We start from the raw sequence: 21,515 nt of genomic DNA, 5'->3' as shown, positions 1-21,515 counted from the left end.
CTACTGAGCTTTTTTCTGTGCATTATGCACCATTTAGGTTCTGAAGTTCATTAATGGGTGGGTATTTTTTGAAGTTGGATGTAAAGAGATATAATCGGTAAGTAACTTTACAAAGGCAAAACGTTGGTGTAGTTGGTATGAAAATTATCATTGAAGTAGTAAAATATTTAGCTAAAGTGGATTAAGTCAGCTTGTAGCAAAAAAAAATAAAAAATAACAAACTTTTCCATATGAGGTGATTTTATTAACATTTCTTGAGAATGTAAAAGACAGATTTTTATCTCTAAAGGCATTGGTCATATAAAATTGGGGGGAAATAATTGAATTAGGTTTATTGATTCTTCATAAGATTTTACTACTTGTAACAGTAGTTAAGTAAGGGTTTCATTGGTCTATACTTGCAATTTATATTTATCACGATTTTGAATTTTCATTTTCAGACTGAAGAGGACTATCCGAATTGACGTCATCTACAACATTATCGCAAATAGTGTGTTCGGTACAAAGTACTTTCTCACCTGTTACAATGTTATCCGGGGTCGCGTGAATGTTACAAAATGAATTTGGACACTCTTGACACAACACAACCGAGTACTTGCCACATGCATCACAATGATGCCACGGACACTCCCATCGACCTAAATTATGATAAGCCAATTTTAAGTATAAAATCCATCCTACAATTAAAATTAACTTTACCATGTGGTGGTTTGTCAAGTCCCAAACAGAAAAGATGGTATGACTTTGAGCACCCTTTTCTATCGCACATTAGCAGTTCACCACCTTCTCCACATCTATAGCACTCATCATCATGTTTTCTGGTTGGAACCAACTTTCGTTTTTTCTTTTTCCCTAAATTATCCTTGAATTTCTTCTCTGCACTAATGGCTGCTAGTGTCTGCAAAAAATGTTTTAATTTATTCAAATTCAATTAAAACATTTGTTTTAAAATTACTTTGGGTCTGACTCCAATGAACCCGCTACAATTATCAGCTCCACAGCCGCATTTTGTTTTTTCGTCACCTCGGCATTCGAGATTGTAATTGAATGTTAGTTCAGTGTCAGATTCAATATCCTCAACAGCAAACAGCCCAACTCTCGTATCACCATTAACCATCCACTTTTGAGTTTCACAATTAGGCTGGCATGAGTGATTCATAAAGCGAGATAGGTTCCCTTTTGGGCCAGCATCTATTATCCGGTCTTTGTCAATGGTCAAGAAGTAAAAGTTTGTGTCATTTTCCGAATGCATAGATTTCAAACGATTTTGACATTCTTCTTCGTCTATAAGTTCCCCAACATATTCAGAAACAAATTGACCCTGTAAATTCATAATCCGTTAGTTCATAAAATTTATCAAACTTCATCACAACTTGATGTACTTTTAATATTTTGGCAGTAGAGAAGAGGCCCCACCCTCTCCCCTCTACTTTCTTCGAAGCAGCAGAAGCGTAATATCTTTTTACAAAATCTTGATTTTGACATCTTTCCCCAGCGGGACAAATAGCTGGGTGACATTCTAAATGCAGAATTCGATTTAGACAGTCCATGTCTCTTGCACAAGGATTTTCCAATGCCGGGTCACATTCGCAACGTGTTAATGTAGATATATCAGCGACGTGAATTTGCACTTTTCCTACTGGTCTATTTGACTAATGTTTGTAAAAATCAATTAAGAAAAAAAATCCAATTGAATTTAAGTTGGTTAATACCTTTATGTGTTTGTAAGAAGGTGGTTTTGAGCTATTGTGATTAATCTCCCGAGCCTTTTTAGTTCTCTGCCAATTTTTAAAGGCAACAACTGCTTCTTCCACAGCTCTATGAAAAACTTTGGCTAAATACCTATTAGAAGTTCCATCCCTGCTGCCTTTATCTCCTTCGTGAAAAAGGAATACTCTGCCTTTGTGTATCCAAAAATAGTCGTGCGAACCAAAGAAACGAACGGGAAATTCTCCCACACTGTGTTCTATCTTTTGAATATTTAAAGGGACATTGTTAGGATGGCAGACTTCAGCGGGCCACCACCTACAACAACAAAAAAAAATTGTTGACAATGGCAAAATGCGATGTGGGATCAATAAGAAACTCACCGATAGCAACCAAGCTTCACCCAAACAATATTACCACTTGTAGGGTGCTTCCTTCTCTTGCAATCAGGGCAATAAAAGCTACCTTCTGGAGGTACAATATCCAAGCAATCTGCATGAAAAGCCCCAGGGCAGCTTTCGCAACAGATTAATTCGCCGCCTAAAAAGAAAGAAACCCTTTAGATTTGATAAACCTCACCAAAAATGATAATCTTCGTACCAGCTGAGCAAATGAAACACCAATTGACATTTATGTGTGAATGATACTTATTCCCTTTTTTGGGACTAAAATGATGAGTGCATAAGATATGAGATTGAGTTAGGTGAATAGATCCCGCAGCGACGCAACTTTCTGCAGAGTGAAAAGCAGTTGGACATCTAATGCAACGAACTAATCGCCCTTTGTGGGATCTTGCAAATTTAGGACTGTCATTGTAACAAGATAGGCAAACGTGAAGAGGGCAAATTATTCGGTTTTCCATAACAGTTGATAAAGGGCTTTGTTTTAAACAGGCATCGTGGTAGAATTTTCCACAGTTCGGAATGGTGCACTTTCTAACATCGCCCTTATTGCTCTTACAGGTGAAACAATTGTGGCAATCTGTAAGCCAAAAAAGCAACTACATTTTAGTATATTTTCGATTTGAAGATCGGATAAAGTTAACATAAAAATATTAGCACGATTACTTGTGGTACATTCATCACACTGAAATGTGTCAATATTATCTGGTTTGGTATTTAAGCAACCCAGATGGAAATTTTGTTGACAGGGTCCTTTGCAAGTGATGACATCTCCAGAAACTTCACATATTTGACACAGTCTTTCGTGCCTGTTAATTATTACACCACTTTCATTCTCGGTAGTTTCCTAATATAGAAAAAGTTGAACTAAAGGCTATTTTGTAATAATAAAATATTATCCCAACATACTGTTTGTAGTTCTTCATCGTCAGTCTCCATTCCATCTGATCCTTTTGTGTTTTTGGATTTTTTATTATTCACAGCTTTTCCTTTTATATAAAAAAAAACTGCATTACAAACACAATTATTTTTGTAACACCAATAAAATATTTATCACCATTTTCTTTGCCAAATTGAGAAAATGATAACTTTTCTTCATCAGTCATTTTTGACCAATTATTTGTTAATATCTCTTTGGCTTCCCCATAAGATAAACTTGGGTTGTCTCCCATGATTGCAAGTACTTTAGTATGGAGGTATTTATTGAAGAGTTCAGTATCAATTTTAGATTGGGATTTGCGTTTTTTAGAATTTGAAAGGTTAGTGTTCTTTAATACAGACTTTTGTGGTTCATGCACAGGAAGCCCTTCAGAAACTTTTTCCCCAATTATACCATTATTAGATGCGGCATTCTCTGATTCGCTATTTTCATTCTTCTTTCTGCCTTTTTTCTTGGATGCCATGTTTTTTCTATCAGAATTTTTTACCACGGTATCTGATGAAACAGTTTCAGTTTTAATGTCCATACCACTTATTACTTCAGAATTATCATTGGAATTAGTCAATGTGCCACCTTTAGACAAATTAACTTGAGGATCAGAATCTTTGTGTTTTTCAATGCCATCAGGATCAGGATCAACTTCCATATCTGAATTTACATCTGATGGATTAATTTCCACTTCATTGTCAGAAAACTCAGATCCAAGATGTTCTTGCTTCATATTTTCAACCTTTAAAGTTTCTTTTCCATTTAATTTATCAGATTTAGTTTGTATTGGCAGTTTGTCTTGTTCAAAGTCTTTAGCAATTGCTTTGTCAGTTTTAGCCTTGGATTTCTTGTATTTACTATCAGATGATGTTACTTTCAATGAACTTCTAGTAGATTCATTTGATTCAATAGAAGATTCATTGTGATCTGAATATCCTGCTGCAGCCTTTTTTGTTAAAGCGTTATTTTTCCCTTCATCAATTTTGCCTCTAGAAAGTCGTCCTCGGGGTTTGGTAAAACCTTTAGCAACTGCAGTATCATTCAATTTTACTTTTTTTGATGGTGGTCCTTCTGTCCCATCCATCTTGCTATTAGAAGGATATTTTTCCTCATCTAATGGTTCTTCAGCCTTACGTTTGTTATCAACTTCATCCATGCGACTTTTTACATACCGTCGTGTTCCAATTCTTCCCGATTTACCCTTTCCCTTTTCACTCTCTGCAGCATTGCAATCTTCAGTTTTCCCCACTGAGATTTTCTTCAATCCAACAGATTGTATTATTTCATCACTATTGTGTTCGTCTTGCAGAGGCATTGATGTTGGAGATACAATAGGCGTCTCTATTGATACAACAGATTGAGAAGAGCCATCGGTAGTTTCACTTAAAATAAGAGACAAATCCGAGGAACTATCATCGTCTTTTGAACTTCCAGTTTCAGTCTTCCCGTTGGCCTTTACTTTAATTTTGACTGCCCCAGCCTTCCCTTTACTTGCCGAAACTAGTTCCTGCTTTTCAGAGGTATCTTTTTTGGTGGTAAGGGGCTTTGAAAATTTCTTTTTTGGTTTTTCTTTTTCCTCTTTAGAATTGGGAACTTCATCTTTAATTGCTTTATTTTCAATTTTTGAATAAACTGACACATCTTTTTTCATCTTTATATTGCCATTGTCTCCTTTATGTAATTCATCTGGTAGACTCCTATCAGAAACTTTAATGTCACAATGTTTGAATTTCTCTCCTTGAGATTCATCATCGTCAAACTCATCAAGCCCAGAATCACTATCAGAATCAGAATCTACAATGAAAACAGCAACCTTTCTGGGAGATTCCCCATTCTTGCTCGGAGAAAGCAAATTTAAGAAATCGCTTGGAGCAACATTTTCTTTTTTAGTAAAAGGTGTTACATCGCCAATTTTCTCTTCAACATTTTTCTCCGGGTCATCTTTTTTGGTCTTGCAATTCAAGTTAGATTTCTTGGTGGATTTTTTCTGTGTTACATCTTCTTTCTTTTCAGCTGATTTTCCAACAGGAGTCTCTTTGTTTAGAATGGAATCCGTATTTCCATTAATATTCAATTTCTTTGGCGTTTTTTGTTTATGCTTCATATTATTTTCTTAAGAAAACAAAATAATCAATACATAAATTCCAAAATATTATTTATGTGGTGAAATACACCCACCTTCTAATTTAGTTTTTGTAGAAACATTTTCTTTTTCAGGGAGAACAGAGTTGGGTAAATTAACTTTTTCATTTCTCGTTTTGTTGGTTTTATCTAAAACACAAACTCTCTTAATTAGTAAATGAATAAATTTTCATAAAATACTGACTTGGTAAAAAAAACAAACAAACCAATCCTTTTTTTATATTTCATTTTTTCATCATCGCTTAGTTTTTCCCACTGAGATATAAGAAGACCTCTTACATCTTCCTTGGATAACTTTGGTTTTTCACTAATTAATTCATCCACATGTGCTTGAAAATAATGTTCAAAATACGTTTTGCATCGATACTTGGACATGTTTTGGTTATTTTCCTGTGATTTATCTAGTTTTGTCTTCTCTTTGTCACATTCCGGGGAGTGTACATTTGCACCCTTCTCCTTCTTGCCAGAGTCAACTCCTAGATTAACATGATTTTCCAAATTTTCACCATTTTCCAAAAGTTTATCAATATTAGGAAGTTTTTTGAGAGGCTCCACCCAATGGAAAGTGTCTTTTTCCGGAGTGCTATTGGGTGTTGACACGGCAGACTTCACAACTGAGACTGAACTATTCAAAAAGGCAAGTTTCTTCTTCCGTTCTTCTTTATTTAGCAAAATAGCCTCTTCCGCAACTGTAACAGCGCCTTTCCAAGTGGTTAATCTAGACTGAGGAATCCTAAATACAAAGTTCACGACCTCCTTCTGATCAGGATTGCTTTTCTCCAATAAGTTCTTGACAAAATCATCAAAATGGTCTTTTCCTTTGAACATCATAATACCATTGGGTACCGTCCATCCACGCTGAGTACCTTTGCCGAAGTAATGCACATGATATATCAAACCAGCCTCTTTAGAGTTTTTCCCTAAAAATAAACAATGTTTTCAATTATAATTTAATACTCGTTTCTAGTTATAATTCAGGCTGTGATAAACATTTCCAAACTAAAATGGGTCTAATAGCTAAGAGCAACTTTTCTTGTTAAATAAAATATATATCACACCCCATCAAAAATTTAAGTTATCATACTAGTTTTCAATTTGCTGTAAACTCCTTTACCAGGCTCTTCTGTTATTATACATGGCCACCAAGGATGGCCTGGAATTCGAGCCCAAATTAAATCACCCAAAGTTAATTCAGTCATGATAGAGAGAGTTAGATCTTTCATTATCTTCTCAACCTTGTTTTTAGATATTTGAGGATAAACAGGAGTCTTTTTTGCTTGAGCTTCTTTTGAAGTTTCTTCTTTAGTGGGGGTACCATCTGTCGTGGACTGAGATTTGGTAATTTTTTGCTTTACTAAGGGAGTGACTTGCATATCTGGTCCAAGAGAACGGTTTTTCCTCACTCTTCCATAACGGCTTTGTAGCTTTTCTTCTTGAGCTTCATTATTTTCAACAGCTGGTGGCAAATCAGTAGCTGTCGCAGAATTACTTGGTTTAGAGTCTTTAAAAACACTTTCATCAGCCTCTTTTGCTGAATTATTAATTGTAACACCTTCAGATTTGGCCAGAATGGAATCTTTCCGAGGTCTGCCTTTCTTTTTAGGCTTAATTTCTTTATTAGAATTGTGTGAAGGCATTGTTGCGAACAGTTTTGTATAATAATTTTTATACAGAAGCTTTTTTAAACATTTAGAAAAGCACAAGAATTTTGATCGTTCATTTGTAACTAATATAAAGTTGAAGTAAATATAGATCTTCCAAATCTATAGCATGCCAGCACCAAATTGTATTTAATCTGTTAAAAATAAAATCAGAAATAGAATTAACCACAGTCCCTAAAATTAAAATTAAATTTTTATTAATTAGCCTATTTAAAATTACAAGGATATTATTGTAATAGATATTTTAATTTAATATAAAATTTCCAAATTGCAATTATCTGTTAAATGTTTATATTTAACCTTTTTTGTAAGAGGAAAATATTTTTTGTGGTAAAGAAGAGCCCTCTATATTTAAAAAAAAAAACCCCCTACTAAGGCCTAAGACTCAGAAAATCAAACAATAAAATTTAATTAAAAACATAATAACTAAAGTTATTTTGTTGTTATTAATTAACAATAAATTCAAGGCCTACATTTTATTTTAGAACCTATATTATGTGCAAACAAGAGTTATACTTTAAAGAAAAATACTTTCTAGGTTAAAAGATGATAAAATTTTGGATGGCATTAGCGTTTGTTATGGCTATAAGCTCAGCTGACACAAAGTGACCTAAAAATCATATTTCCTTAATTATTTCAACATTTTCTCATATAAAATAAGTCTGAATTTACTAAATTTAATAAGAATAATTTTTTCACCTTTTGCTAATGATTTAATAGATGTAACTTCCAATACTAATAATTTAAAATCATTTTCTTTATATATTTATATATGCAGAATCCCTGGTGGATAGATATATCATAAAATAGTTTCTAAAGCCATCAAAATTTTTAATTCAAGAAAAGTTAATTATTCATCTAATTAACAATGTGGGAAAACGTATTACTACTACTACTATTAGACTAAAAAGGTGGTAAAATATTTATTAACTAAATAAAATCCTACCATAATTATAATAATAATATGAACTATCAAAACTACCAGCCCCTACTCGTCTGAAAAAGCTTCATATCAACCCAGTTCACATTCGTCATTGCCTTAATAACCTTTGTCTACTTCATGACTTCTTCTACAACAATTTTGTTGAATTTTTTTCTGTTAACTCTTCCTAAACCCATGGCCATTCCCTTAAATTTAATAAACCACTTGTTCTCACATCCCACTATCTCAACTATTTTGCCTATGACGTTATCACTGACTGGAATTCATTAACCCTGGATCTGGTCACAGTGTCTAATAGAAATGTCTTTCCAAACAAAGCTTCCAGTTATTTATGTGGCAAACATTTGGGGCCCACTAACCTATAATTTCAATTCAGTTTTAATTTCACGTTTAAATTTTTTTGCTCTTGTTCTTAAGTATTCAAATGTAAGTACTTCACATTTGTTTTCTCATTGCTATTTTTTTTTACCGATGCTCAAACATAAGCCGTATTATGACTTTTTGAGTAACTCTCTTGCAAATAAATAATACAAGTTTTACACTGTAAAAGTGAGTCTAACATTTTAGCTTGAGATGGATAACTAAACTTATTTAAAAACTATATTTTTATTTTTAAAGCAATATCAAATTAGAAAACGTATTTTGTGTTCTAGCTAACTGTGTTAGAAATTAGGCATCAGAGGTTACTTTAAGGAAACTTAGAAAAATGGTCTTCAATTGCTACCTATAGTGAAAACAAATTCTTTATTTCGCTCTATTAGTGGGTAAATTAATATGGGTGGGACAGTTTACACCATGCAAAAATCTCTCAATAATGACAGCCTTGAGTAACTAACTATTCCAGCAACCAGGGATATTTCACAAATAGTAAAAAAGTGACGAGATCATTGAATCATGAATTACCAGTCAGCTTATATCTCACGCAGAAAATTAAGCACAATCACTATGCTAAATTTATGTCAAAAATACGATTGATTAATACAATTTTCACGATATTAAAACATTTATCAAAAATTTACTTTAACAGTGGAAAGCTTGTTAATTAGGTTTTTGGGTTTTCTGTAATAAGGAAGGTTAACCTATGAAACATGTTAACCATACCACGCTTCCGCTTCCTTCTGCAGACTTTTGCATACTGCATAGTGATCAAGTACTGTAGAGCAGGGTTCCTTAAATCCAAGCTGATATTTCAATTGGAGTACAATAAGCCTTAGCGTTTCCTTATTTAGTACACAATTATTTTTTTTAAATGTAATTTTTACCACATGCCAGTTACTCAAAACAGTTGTAACACTTTTATAATTAATTAAAACTTCCAAATTGTTGATTACTTAAAAACAAATTGGTAAAAATGATAGATTTATTACTGATTGAAAAGTTGAAATCCGTTTCGCGGTTTTTACTCAACGAGCATTTGCCGCGATTTTTTATTATTTTCTTTGAAATATTTCAACAGTGGTGACATCTATAATAAGTCAGTAATATTTCCATACTAAAAGCTAGATGGCAGCACTGTGCCTACAAATATACTTTTTCAGTTAGCGTTTCATCATCACAAAAGTGCGATAAATAGTGCGTTTTACTTTAGTTTATACCAAAAGGCGTTGTTATTTCGACATTTGATATAGTGATTGATTTTTCTAGTATATATTCAGATAAATAATATACCTAAAGCACTTTTGCCTAGAAAACGTTACGGAATAATTTAATTTTTACGTATCGAAAGTGTTTACTCTTCGCGTGGCACTAGAAACACGTCATTTGGCAGGCCAATCAGAAACACGGAACATTTTCTGTTTACATCACGTGATAGCTGACTCTCCATAAGGAATGTACACAAAACAAAACGGACGGAAAGTGTCGTCGCGAAACAAGTACTAAAGAGCTTCATTTACTTATAAGAGAGCGAAAAGAAACAATCTGGATATATTAAACGAATATCTAAAAATGACATCGACGCCTAAAAGCTTAGAAGAGTCTCTTAACGGTGAGGATGAATTTTGTGCTATTTTGCGCGGGAGAATACTCAGCTGTGCTAAAAAATGCGTACGCGTAACTTTGCCATCCAATCCCAACGAATCTCCCGTTGGGAAGCAACTGTCAAAATTCGCGTTTTGTCAGTTTTTACTTTTTGGGCCCACTTCATTATAACAACGCGAAACAAACGTTGAAATTCATCATCAAAACGTTATTTTAGCCTAGTTATAATCTACAATTGCTTTAACTACCTTATTTGAAAAGGCGCATTGTAACAAAACCCACTAACTGCGTTGGTAGATGTTTATCTTGTAGTGATAAGCCTACTTTGCTAGTCTAGAATAGATTGCCAGCTATTTGTTTTTTTCCGCGCATTGTATAATAGGTGAAGAATTTTAAATTATAGTCTACGTAATATAATTTTAAATCTAACAATATGGTTTTCATAGGCAAAGGCTGCATTCATTTAGTGGTTGTCATATTTTGTCTTATGATAATAGGAAATGTTATTTCGCGCTAGCTAAAAATTTAGAGCTTTGAACCCTTTTCCCCCATTTTCTTTGGGAACTGAGAAGTAAACGTAATTGTTCTTGCGTGAGCCTGAAAACGGATGATGTATTTCGAAAGAAAATAACACCCATCTCTTAATCAAGAGCCCTATAAATCTACTGATAAGAAGAGAAAATATCGAAATATTAATTTTCACTAGCGGCCAGGAACTGCCATTCCATTTTGATTTAAAATGAAACATCTGTTTTTATGATTTTTATCATTCAACGCTAACGTATTGAATGCATTTCCGCTCAACCTAACTGAGTAGCTGCCCTCTTGGGCTCAAAAGCCTACGTGATTTTGTACGTGTAATTTAGATTGTTGACCTTGCGTTATAGGACAGGAGTACTGTCCCCGAGGGAACGTTCGTTTTGGCAATGTCGAATTTTCCTGTTGAAAACCCGCTTTTGACGGGTTTTTACAGAATATGAGGCAAAAATAGTAACGTAAATATTGGACTATTTCTACAACTATATTCAAATTATCGTATACTTTTACCTCGCTGGCTTCGCGAGCGTTAAGATATTTTAGTCGCCCGCATAACCAGTCTATGATTCAAAAATTCTGAAATTTGAAAAGTCACATTTTGTCCGATTACCAAGGAAACGTATTTTCGCAACAGTGAGATGTAAAATCCTTCGGTCTTAAAAGAGAAATAAAAAGTTGGAGGGAAATGGCGAGATCAGCAGCATCGCGGGGAGATTGCCAAAACATTTCTTCTCTTTCCGAGATCGTGTTTTTCTCAAATTGCGAATTTGTAGCACTCGATGGAGCAACTGGCTGTTTTAGGAAAATATTGGCTCACTCTTTTTTATAATTCTTCACTGTTACGAAACTACGAATGCATTGCATTTGATGGCAATGTTACTAGATGCTCCATGAGAACCTAAATCGTTACAATTTTTCTTCCCCCAAGAAGTGGTTTACAGGTTCAGCCTAATGCTAATTATACGGCTCCTTTGTAGAAATGTCCGGGTGTCCCAGTCGCGGTTAAAGATTTCATTCGGGTTTATTAACTCTTCTTTAGGATAGTTCTCAAATTACAAATCATATCATACCCAAAAAAAATATAATATTGTACACAAACCATTAATCAGAAAGACGAATCGCAACATATTAAAATTAAGATAGTGTATTTACAACGACTCTACGAAGGTAGGCTAGCTGACTAAGGCCTAAGGTTTTGCCTTGGGTATTAGCAAAAGTAAATAGGGGGAGAAAGTCTCGCACTTGGGTCCAACCGCACGACGTGTTATTTGAGGGGTAAAATTTTTGGGCTTCGGAAATGACTTCCCCCTCGCCTCTTTAAAAGGACACAAAGGTATCGGTTGTACTCGTCCACGATGAAAAATAGTTATCTATAAAATACGTGAATATTAAATAATTTGGTTAATTTAGTTCCTAAATAAAGTAGATATATGATAGAAACTAAAATGCGACATTTTAAAAATAATAACACGACTTTTGAAAAGAAATAAACCGTAACTAGAATAACACTCACTTAAATCGTGGAGAGCGTGGCGCCATCTAAGAGCAGAGATCGGGACTAATTGGTAAATCTACGATGCTAAGGCCTAACAATTTGCAAGTTTAATTGAAATAATAGCTATAGCTACGAGATTTTTTTGTTTATTTTACAATTGATATAGTAATTTTTAATTAGAATCAACCGTTATCGAATGAAATAATGGTCAGCATTTGACAGAGAGACTATTTGAAATCGCGAGGCGGTGACATGGTTGCCAGGCAATAAAATTCAAAATTTTCATCTTGAGCGCGGACCGGAATACCACAAATGCACTACTTCGCGCGTAATGTGCTATCCTTATTGGTTAGAAATATCACGTGATCACTAGCTCTTTAAAAAGGGTGTCAAGCATGGTGGAAGGTAAAATCTGAAGGCAGTGATAGACTTTCTCCCCCTATTTACTTTTGGTATTAGCCTATCTGATTATTTATTTAATATTTGTATAATCTTTGTATCCAGATCCCTGTTACGTGATTTCTGCCAACTTTTACGATTTTTCGTTTATCACCGTGTGGTTTTTGTAAAACCACAAAACAATTCGATTAGCTCTAAAAGCATTAATATTTATATACGGTCATTGACAATGACGCTCGTTGTTTACGTCTATTAATTACTTTACGGATTACTCTTAATCCGTCTAGAATCCTGGGTGGAAGTTGGTCCCGGAGGCTGGAGCAACGAGGGGACTCACTCCAGAAGCACACCTATTCATTTCCTGGCCGGAGGATCGACAAATTCCTCGATACTAAATGGTAACATGGAAAAACTCTTATGGGAAGCTCAAAGGGAAAGCAGCCATTCCTCGGCCATCGGCAGCCGCAGATCTTCCAGAAAAGGAAGGTAAAAAACACACACTCGAAATTTAAAACTTTCTCCCTTTTAAGACTCTTAAGTGATACCATTCCATTTGGGACGCGTCGACACGAGGCCCTTTTTAAGTGCCACTTCCCTTCCACAGAATCCACACCGACAAAAAAAATCAGAAATGCCAAGGCCCAAATACCAACCTACGCGTGGGCCTTGCCCCATCGTTTCACTTTCTTGGAGAAGGAAATATGGGTCGAGAAAACAAATAAAAACCGGTTTCAACGTCCATCCCGGCTTATCATCCGACGCGCGCCAGCCTGTTATTACAACACCGTCCAGAAATCTACACAACTTTTAAATGTAAATGAAAAAATCTTCTAAGGTTTAGACCGCCTAAATTCGGAGGATTTTCCTAGTTTGTACTACCGATCGAAAAATAATATTTTTTTTAAGTTCTTGATGCTATAAAACCAGAAGTAAATGAACTGAAATTATTGAAATAGATCAAAGAATATAAAGCCCCAGGAATGGAAGGTGTAGCTCCGTCTAGTGGGACTTTGGCGCCTCTCGTTTTTAAAGAGAGACCGGGTTGCGGTAACCGTTTCCGGTTACTCTGATTTGCTTTGCCGGAAGTTTCTAGCTCAGCCAAAACACGCGGCCAATAATATCAATCCTTCCATTCCTGGGGCTTTATATTCTTTGAATAGATCGATTTACAATTTTTAAGGGGCAGAGACAACTTTAAAGGGGTAAAATTCATCCGAGGTAACGTGGTGATGGCGTTATTTGTTAGTAGATGGCGCTCTGATTGCAACTTGACTTCATAATTTTGATTTTCAACGATTGGTTGAAAGTTTTCAGTTTTTAGTGGAGAACGGTTATGTCGAGATTTAAAATACAAAATTATCTTCCCTGATTGGATAGTTTAAAATTGTATTGTAGTGCCATCTATGGCGGAGAGTGTTAACTACTGTTAAAATTAATTGTTAATTTAAATTACAAAAATTATATATTTTTAATAAGAATTTAAAGTACTATAATTTAGTAATTAATAAATAACTTTTTAAAAAAAGTTTGTTTTTCATAAACTTTATAGTGTCGCCATCTACCTCAAACATTATTAAATAGGAAGGTACCTCGGGTGGTTTTCGCCCCTTTTTGCATATTTCCCTGTAGGCAATATGTGAATGCGTCTATAGCGCTCAGAATCGGAGGGCATTTTCCTTATGAAAATGATGAGAAAATCGAGCCAAATAAAAGCTAATTTAAATCCCCGTCTTTTGAAGTGAAAAATTGCACTTGGGAATTGTTGGCATAGCTATTTCTATGTATAAAAAATGGTTTCATAAAAACAAAAACGTTTTTTTTCGGCCTAGGAGCGCGCAAAATTTCAAATTCGAGGTAAAAATGTAACTTCATAAGGAAAACACCTCCAACATGAGGAGTATAGTAGTCTGATAACTTTGGTTCATTTACTTCTGATCAAACTCAACTAAAAGTCTGTATTTATAGCTACGAATACAGACTTCACCTACCGAGCGGGTGACAAGAACGCCTTTGAACCTTATCAAAATTCACGAAACGTCGTTTATATTTCCAAGGTTAAAAATCACGTCGGGAAAAATGTTGCTAATAATAAATAGTGGGAAAACATCCTTATTAATATTTAATGGAAATTGGCCTTTAACAATTCTTCCATCAAGTACCTGTGAGGTAGATAAAATATGCCTATCCACTTATGACAAGATTTGCATAAAAGTTTCGAAGGGGGAAAAAGTATAACTATGACTATAATGTATTTTCAATTGCAACTGAACGTACATTGTTTTTCATACAGTTATTGAAAACTGTTATCTCTTCCACGATAGCCTCCACCGTGTCCGGGAACGAAATCCAATACTGTAGCTTTTACAGTACGTCGCTTTAAAAGAACGAATTTACAGGATGATTTAAGAAAACCAGTCGTTACCCGATCTCCGATAAATAGGAAAACATCCCGTCCTTGGAAACTTCAACAATCACGTCAGGTCTTATATATGGTTGCGAAAATATCTGACCGTAAAAACGTTATTGTTAATACCATAAGCCTATCATATTAAGGTCCCCATAAGTGAAGGTCTGGTATAGAGCACCATGTTTACGGCATTGTCCATGCGAGAAGAAACTTATGGCGTTTTCCATTGGGACTGCTCCGAGCGTGATCCGAATTTGCCTTCTACGTCATCACTCTACGACGATAGGGCAGTAGCGACATCTTCTTTTTCAAAATATCTACTTTTAAAATATTATCTTACTTTGGTAGAGCAGCCACGCTCGGGTTGATAAATCCACACAAAACGCGTCTAAATCTCACAATATTTCTAATAGCCAGTTTTAGGTTCCGATGAATAATTTAGCATAGATAAATGTTAATTTTAAGTTTTAAAGCGATAAAATTGTGAATAAGCCTTGGCTACAATGCTAAGGGCTCGCGGCGAAAATGTATCCCGCGTGTTTCTAAGTTCAAAAACGTTCGCGTACGTCTTGTATTCATAATGTATTTCGCGAAATTTATTTCAGAAATGCATAGTTGACAGCATAACCACTTCTAGAAGGTGTGGTTCAGAAATGCATTGTGAGAACATAACGGGTATGCGATCGTCAAAAATTTGGCCTAGACCTTTGCTTATGGTAACCTTATGATAGGATTATGGTAATACTAACCTCGTAGAAAACTAATTGCTTCTACGTCATAAAATTGTACCACTTGGTTTACGCTATATTTTAAGCTCTACATCGCAAAAGTCGGTTTGGTAGAATTCGAGTTAGGTGCATTTTTTATGATTTTAGGAGCCATTTTCCAAGATGGTGGAAATTACATGAAAAGGGAGCCCCAAAATCAATAAGATCGTGAATTTTCGGAACTCTTATTTCATTTCGCGTTAAATCATATTTTTCCTGTACTATTGTGACATTATGGCATTTTTTACAGCCCAAAAAGTCCGCCAAACAGCCCAGCCAGCGAATGCAACGAGTTCCAGTTCCTGAGGGGCAAAAGCAATATCTCATCCGAAATTGATCGGCAAGTTGGAACGGAATGGATATGGGACTGGAGCAGTAGACCCGACCAGGGCCCTCCAAAGTAAACTTTGCATTTGCTTTTACCAACCCCTAACAGGGTTACCTCAGGTCAGGGAATTTTAAGAATTTGTGAAAAAACAGGGAATTGAAAAATGGGCCTAAAACGTTCAGGGAATTTTAAGAATTTGTAAAACGTCATGGATTTTAATTTCATCTTGAAACCTTTATGAAGATAATTTTACTATAGTTCTGTGACAATTATTTAGTTGCTTAAAAGTTCTGGTATTTTTTTAAACGACGCAATTGACGAATTTTGAAATGACGTTTTAGCCCGCGACAGTAACATGTCTTGGGCACACAGCCTTCTTTGCGTGCTTTTTTGACCATAACATGTAGAGGTATTTTCACGCGCAAAATGAATTTTAAAAGCCGTCAATAAAAGTTATTTTTGTTAAAACAACCTTTATACTAAAATATAAGTTGACGTAAATTTATTAACTTCTGACAAAAATGAAATGGTCTAATTTTGATTTAAAAAAGTACAGGGAATTAGAATCTGAAAATATAGTGGCAACCCTGTACAACCTGTACAGTAAAAGTCAGTAAGACACCGATTCACCTTATGGTAATATGAAAATTATCAAAGGGAAAAGTTGCAATGGGCTTTAGTTTTCCCATGGCAACCGAAAATGTTTTTGATCTCTGAAAAAAAACTCAATTTAAAAAAGGATGGGATTTTCTCGGTTAAAATTTTTTACAAAATTAAATTTTCAAAACTTACCCAAAAAGATGAATTTGACCGATTTTTGGTAAAATTGATCAAGGATTTTGGGTAAAGTTGGTCAATTTTGGTTAAATTTTCAGTGGCGTCGCTCGGGGGGGGGGGGGGGCGGTCCGCCCCGGGTGCCACCCGTTTGGGCGTGATTTGGGGGTGACACCCGACCGTGAAAACACAAACTATAGAGACTAGTAAGTAGCCCACCATGATATCCGCCCCGGGTGTCACCCATGCTAGCTACGCCACTGTAAATTTTAACAAAATTTGGGTAACCGAGAAAATCCCATGCTTTTTTAATTGGAGAGATCAAAAACATTTTCGGTTGCCATAGGAAAACTAAAGCTAAAGCTTATTGCATTTTTACCCTTTGGGAATTTTCATACTACCATAAGGTCTACCTAACCCCGGAGTTTCAACAGAATCGGTGATAACCACCTCGGGTAGTCTCCTTGTCAATTTACTCACTAAAAGAACTCCCGAAAATTATCTATAGATTTCTAAAGTGTTCTTCGTGCTTTTGTTATATTATAGAGATTGGAAATTCCAACACCCATTGAATTTGGGCAAATCCAGCGGACGTCTCAGTTTGAGGAATTCCAAAGTGGTCAAGAGAGGACTCTTCTCCACGGAAGTTCTGTCCGTTTTGGTCCTGACCAATATCATCTCCTTACTCGTCGGAGCCGGAGTCGGGTACGTATTCTACCCCCTTCTCTACTAGTCCCCTCGCCCCCCCCCCCCTCGCCAGCGTTGTCAGACGTGCGATAATTATTGTACACGTCGATAAAATCGAGGTTATTTTTAGGACGTACAATATTTTTAATGGCGTACTGTACGCATTTTTCGATAATTTAGATAACACGTACGATAATGTTTTCAATTTGGCTGAAAACCAGTTAACACTGCATCTTTTATACATAAGTTTTCAATTGGCCGAACTCTTAAGTGTTATTAAAAATTTGTTTCACAAGTTTAAGCTCAGTAATTCGCACAAAATTAAAATTTACCGCCATTTTTCAGTCTTACGATAATGTTTTTCTGAAATCGATAATATTTTGGCTTAAGTACAATAATTTGATTTTCAGGACCTGGCAACGTTGTCCCCCCCCCCCCGTATTTAAATGGCGCTTGTGATAAAGTAATTGGAAGGCGTTAGTTTTGTCGCAATTGTGCAAACATCTGTTCAGTCACGGGGGCCACAGTGACTACTTAACGGTCTTTATTTAGACTTAAAAACAGTTTTTATCTGTCAAGTTACAGGCGGGACAGATTAGAGTTGCTAATGGAAATCTATTCTCTCCTAATTATCTATCGATAATTTTGTAGTTACGTAATTTATTTTTATTTCTCTCTCCAATGTTATACACGGAAAATCGCTTATAACTCTTCTTTCTTTGACGCATTACGCGTTTTCCTCGAAAGAATCCTATAGCTTGACATACATGTACATTTCTTTATCAATGGTAGCATATGTAACATAATCGCTCATAAGTATGCCATAAAAGCATTTTCGTTAATGAAACCTTGTTCATGGGATATGAAGTAAATTACGTCACTTACAACTCCGTGACGAAATACGCGTCATCAACTTTACTGATGGGAAACGGAAGTTAGTGAGAATTCCTCGCGCGTTTCTGGCTTTGCCCATGTCAAGTTTAGCTCGTGCCTCGCGATCACATAATTTCATTTCCATGGTAACCTTTTCAATAGCGCAAGGATTATAAGCATTTTTGCATTTTTGGGTCCGCTTAATGTATGTCCGCGTGAAACAAGGTCTCATTGAATATTTTTCAATGGAAATGTTATACAGAGGCATACTTATGAGTAATTATGTTACATATGATGGTGGGTATTGATTCGTATGAGTAACGCGTATATTTTTCCTGTAAAACATTAATTTAATTCCCCCCTGGCAGTTGGCCATTCGTCGTATTTCATCGCGCGACTGTTCCAAAACTTACCGCGGAAGAATTGGGCCTATTTTAGGCCTATCGAAATTTCGTTATTCCCAAGCTGGTTCAGCGGTTTCGATTGTGACCGCGAAGAATTTGATATATTACCTATATACCTCGCAATATCGTTTTATAGACAATCGGAACAAAACGAGCTTGCCCATTAGCCCTTAAGCGAAGGACGCGAAAAGCTGGTCTCCGGAGGGCCTTGACTAGACTGCCCTTTGACGCTAAGTACCTCGGTAACGACTTCATTAACGGCGATACGGTCAATTCCCCCGGGGATCGGCCGTCAAATATCGAGATTGACGTATAATATTCCAATCCGTAACGCGACGTTTTCCACGGAATAATACAATATTGGGCTCCTTCACCCTCAAATTCATTCCCCCATTTATAAAGAATTCCGGGACTTTTCCCGAGAAAACCAAACGAAAAAGATTCCTAGAGCGCGATAATAAAGACAGAGAGGACGACGGAATGGAAACTCTTTGTTGGAAAAGAATAGAAAACTTCCAAAGGCCTGCACGTTCGTTACACTCGTCATGTAGCAGTAGCGAAGCGCCAGAGACCTTTCTCCGAATAACGGAGTCGTCTATAGTCCAAGTTGACGCCACCACGCGATTAGCAACGCCTTCCCGCGTAAACGAAGCGCCTCGTTTCGCTTCCGACCCTATTCGAAGGAAGAGTTTGCTCTTAGTAAAGGCAAACCAAAATCAATACCGCCACTCTTTGGGGTTTGTAGGGGAGGTTAAGGTCCGGTGATACTGTTACGCTCCATTACAGGGCGCGAACGGAAACGGTTTACGCTAACGCTCTGCTTGTCCGTCCTATGACCCTCCTCGTGTAAAACCATGTTTTTTTTATTATATATTTTTTGGTTTTTGGTATTTTTGTTTAATTAAATTTTTGTTTTGTTTTTGGCATTTTTTTAAATTATATATTTTTTGTTTTGTCTTTGGAATTTTTTTTAATTATATTTTTTGGTATTTCAGGATTTTATTGGGAAAACGTCTTAACAACGCCATAGTTACTATCCCTTTGGATTGAATACGTGCCCCTGAGAATACGCCCCCATTCAATTTAGCACGTTTCCGTATAAAGTAGTTCCCCTCCAAACGTTTATAACATCAAGATAAAAAAAAATGAAACCCACGCCCAAAAACTATTATAAAATATAAGGAGTCGTTCCGTAAAACAATTTAAACGTACACGGTCATTCCAGCGGGAGAATGGGGGTTGCCATAAAAGGGGGCCGAAACCGGGTCTTTAATGCGCGTGAAGTGGCCTAATGACGTCAAAGACGGCCGTTTACTGGCGCGCTCTCTCTTAGACGTCATCGTGCCCAAAAGACGCGGTGCTTACCCTCTTTATTGGCAGCCCCCATTCACCTTCTGGCAACACGGTAACGCGTTAAAATCGTTTAACGAACGACTCCTTACGATTTCTCCACGGACCCATGATTTTTTTTACTCTACTCTTTCACCCTTTGGAATTATTCCCATATGATAAACGTTGTAAATATAATTTTCCACACTAAAAGATTTGCTCCAAAATATAGTTCCAACCCATTGTTACGTACTCTAATAGCGCGATGTTAATAGCGCGAACCGACAGTTTGGATTACACCATTTGATAAACTATTAATATAAACAAAATTGAATGTTTTTCACCAAAAGTATATATAAAAAATATGTAAGTTTATACCGGTAAATGTTAGTGCATTTTTTACGTATAGGATATTTCGACTGTTTACGAGAGTACGCTCAGTGTCCCACTCACGATTTTTACGGTAATTTATTAAGTTTGAAACACTATTTTTCATAGCTGGTAGTCGTACCCATAAGTATAAAAGAAGTTCAAAGTTCAGTAACCAGGGTATAACTTTACGTAAAGTCAATTCCGACGTAAAAATACGATTTCCTACACTTGGTTAATTCGTTTCAATATTCTGATAGTTCACTTTAAGTAGCGAAAAGTGGTGTTAAACTATTCGGAATTACCATAAGTCTATAGTATTAGTCAGTAAGTATGTCTTTTTGGGAGCTGTTTACGGAGTGACGTCATCATAAAGAAAATCGCCCCCCATCGAGGCCCTGTCAAAGGCTACGCACTCTGACGCAAAACGGTGCCGAAGCTCGTGAATAGCTCTCAATAAATTTTAGCGTGTTAATAATATTAGTGGCATACTTAAGGATCAATTTTATAGACTCCTGTAATTACATTTTAAAGCCTGATTTTTTAAAAACACTGTTTTTGTTCAAGTTTATTTCGAAAACTTAGTTTTCTCAAATAGCCAAAGCTTAGTTTAAAGAGTGGAATGAATGGTTCTAAACGAAAGCGATAACACTATATGGTTCCATATCTCGATACTTTTAAACCACTGTCTCCTAATAACGTTTATTTTGCGATTGTGATATTGCCTTATAAAAAGTGTACATAGGAACAATTTTTTTAAAACCGAGTTATTGAAAAACCTTTAACTATAAAGAAGACAGACGGAATGTTTGATACATGGCCCAAAAAGTATATAATGCAAACGGCGATTTTGTATTTAATAAATATTAAATGTTGCTTTAACTTATATATTAGTTTTTAATTATTAAGAATTAATTATATTTAGTTTTAGCTAGAAAATGTTTGTTTCGGTTTAATTTTTAAGAACGCTCGCTTCGGTCTTTTATCATTTCTAACATTTTTTTGTACTCGAAATTTTATCGGCGTTTATATTGGTTGTTTTTAGTATTTTTATAATCAAATGTTGTTCAGTATATACAAAAAAGAATCGTAAATTGTTTAGTTTTTGGATGTAGATGAAATGTAAAAAGCAAGTTGGTGTGAATTAAACTGAAAAATTGCATTCATTTATTTGATTGAAAAGCCGCGATTACCACATAAGCTTGGCCAGCCAACGAAACCAATTACAATCCATAAATAAAGCCAAGTCAACTAACCAGATTCTAGCCTTTCGTACTAAGACTTCTAAAATTCTTGAGATTCGCTTTTAGATGTAATTTGTTTTCTTAAAGGAAGTATATTTACAGGTGATCGGCGCTAGTTACCTTAAAAAACTATTTTTCGA

At 35.6% G+C, this 21,515-nt stretch overlaps 2 protein-coding genes across 2 annotated transcripts; one reads left to right on the top strand and one right to left on the bottom strand.

The window, feature by feature from the left end:
* Positions 1–222: 222 nt before the first annotated feature.
* On the bottom strand, positions 223–9,094 carry NSD (Nuclear receptor binding SET domain protein). The gene is made up of 15 exons (XM_090154410.1): positions 9,045–9,094; positions 8,884–8,963; positions 6,263–6,973; positions 5,385–6,098; positions 5,215–5,307; positions 3,166–5,148; positions 3,018–3,097; positions 2,775–2,955; positions 2,308–2,688; positions 2,091–2,247; positions 1,713–2,025; positions 1,383–1,652; positions 956–1,321; positions 700–898; positions 223–638 (listed from the first exon to the last, which is right to left on the bottom strand). The coding sequence occupies exons 3-15, from the start codon at positions 6,813–6,815 to the stop codon at positions 415–417; spliced, it is 5,514 nt and encodes a 1,837-aa protein (XP_090010536.1). The 5' UTR covers positions 6,816–6,973; positions 8,884–8,963; positions 9,045–9,094; the 3' UTR covers positions 223–414.
* A 459-nt stretch (positions 9,095–9,553) lies between these two features.
* BNIP3 (BCL2 interacting protein 3) lies at positions 9,554–21,252 on the top strand. Its single transcript, XM_090153137.1, has 5 exons — positions 9,554–9,769; positions 12,481–12,679; positions 15,618–15,767; positions 17,016–17,174; positions 19,429–21,252. The coding sequence occupies exons 1-5, from the start codon at positions 9,730–9,732 to the stop codon at positions 19,481–19,483; spliced, it is 603 nt and encodes a 200-aa protein (XP_090009263.1). The 5' UTR covers positions 9,554–9,729; the 3' UTR covers positions 19,484–21,252.
* Positions 21,253–21,515: the final 263 nt, after the last annotated feature.

The sequence above is a fragment of the Leiobunum rupestre genome, chromosome 7, assembly GCF_980474605.1.
Source record: "Leiobunum rupestre chromosome 7, qqLeiRupe1.1.hap1, whole genome shotgun sequence".
NCBI classification, from domain to species: Eukaryota; Metazoa; Arthropoda; class Arachnida; order Opiliones; family Sclerosomatidae; genus Leiobunum; species Leiobunum rupestre.
The sequence above is the reverse complement of the archived record's forward strand: the minus strand, read 5'-3'. Positions and strand labels throughout refer to the sequence as shown.

Coding starts and splice junctions, on each gene's coding strand:
- NSD (XM_090154410.1), bottom strand. CDS start 6,815: ATGCCTTCACACAATTCTAATAAAGAAATTAAGCCTAAAAAGAAAGGC. Junction 6,099..6,262: donor TTACAGCAAATTGAAAACTA/GTATGATAACTT, acceptor GTTTATTTTTAG/GGAAAAACTCTAAAGAGGCT. Junction 2,248..2,307: donor GTGTTTCATTTGCTCAGCTG/GTACGAAGATTA, acceptor CTTTCTTTTTAG/GCGGCGAATTAATCTGTTGC.
- BNIP3 (XM_090153137.1), top strand. CDS start 9,730: ATGACATCGACGCCTAAAAGCTTAGAAGAGTCTCTTAACG. Junction 9,770..12,480: donor CTTAGAAGAGTCTCTTAACG/GTGAGGATGAAT, acceptor TAATCCGTCTAG/AATCCTGGGTGGAAGTTGGT. Junction 12,680..15,617: donor AGATCTTCCAGAAAAGGAAG/GTAAAAAACACA, acceptor CATTTTTTACAG/CCCAAAAAGTCCGCCAAACA.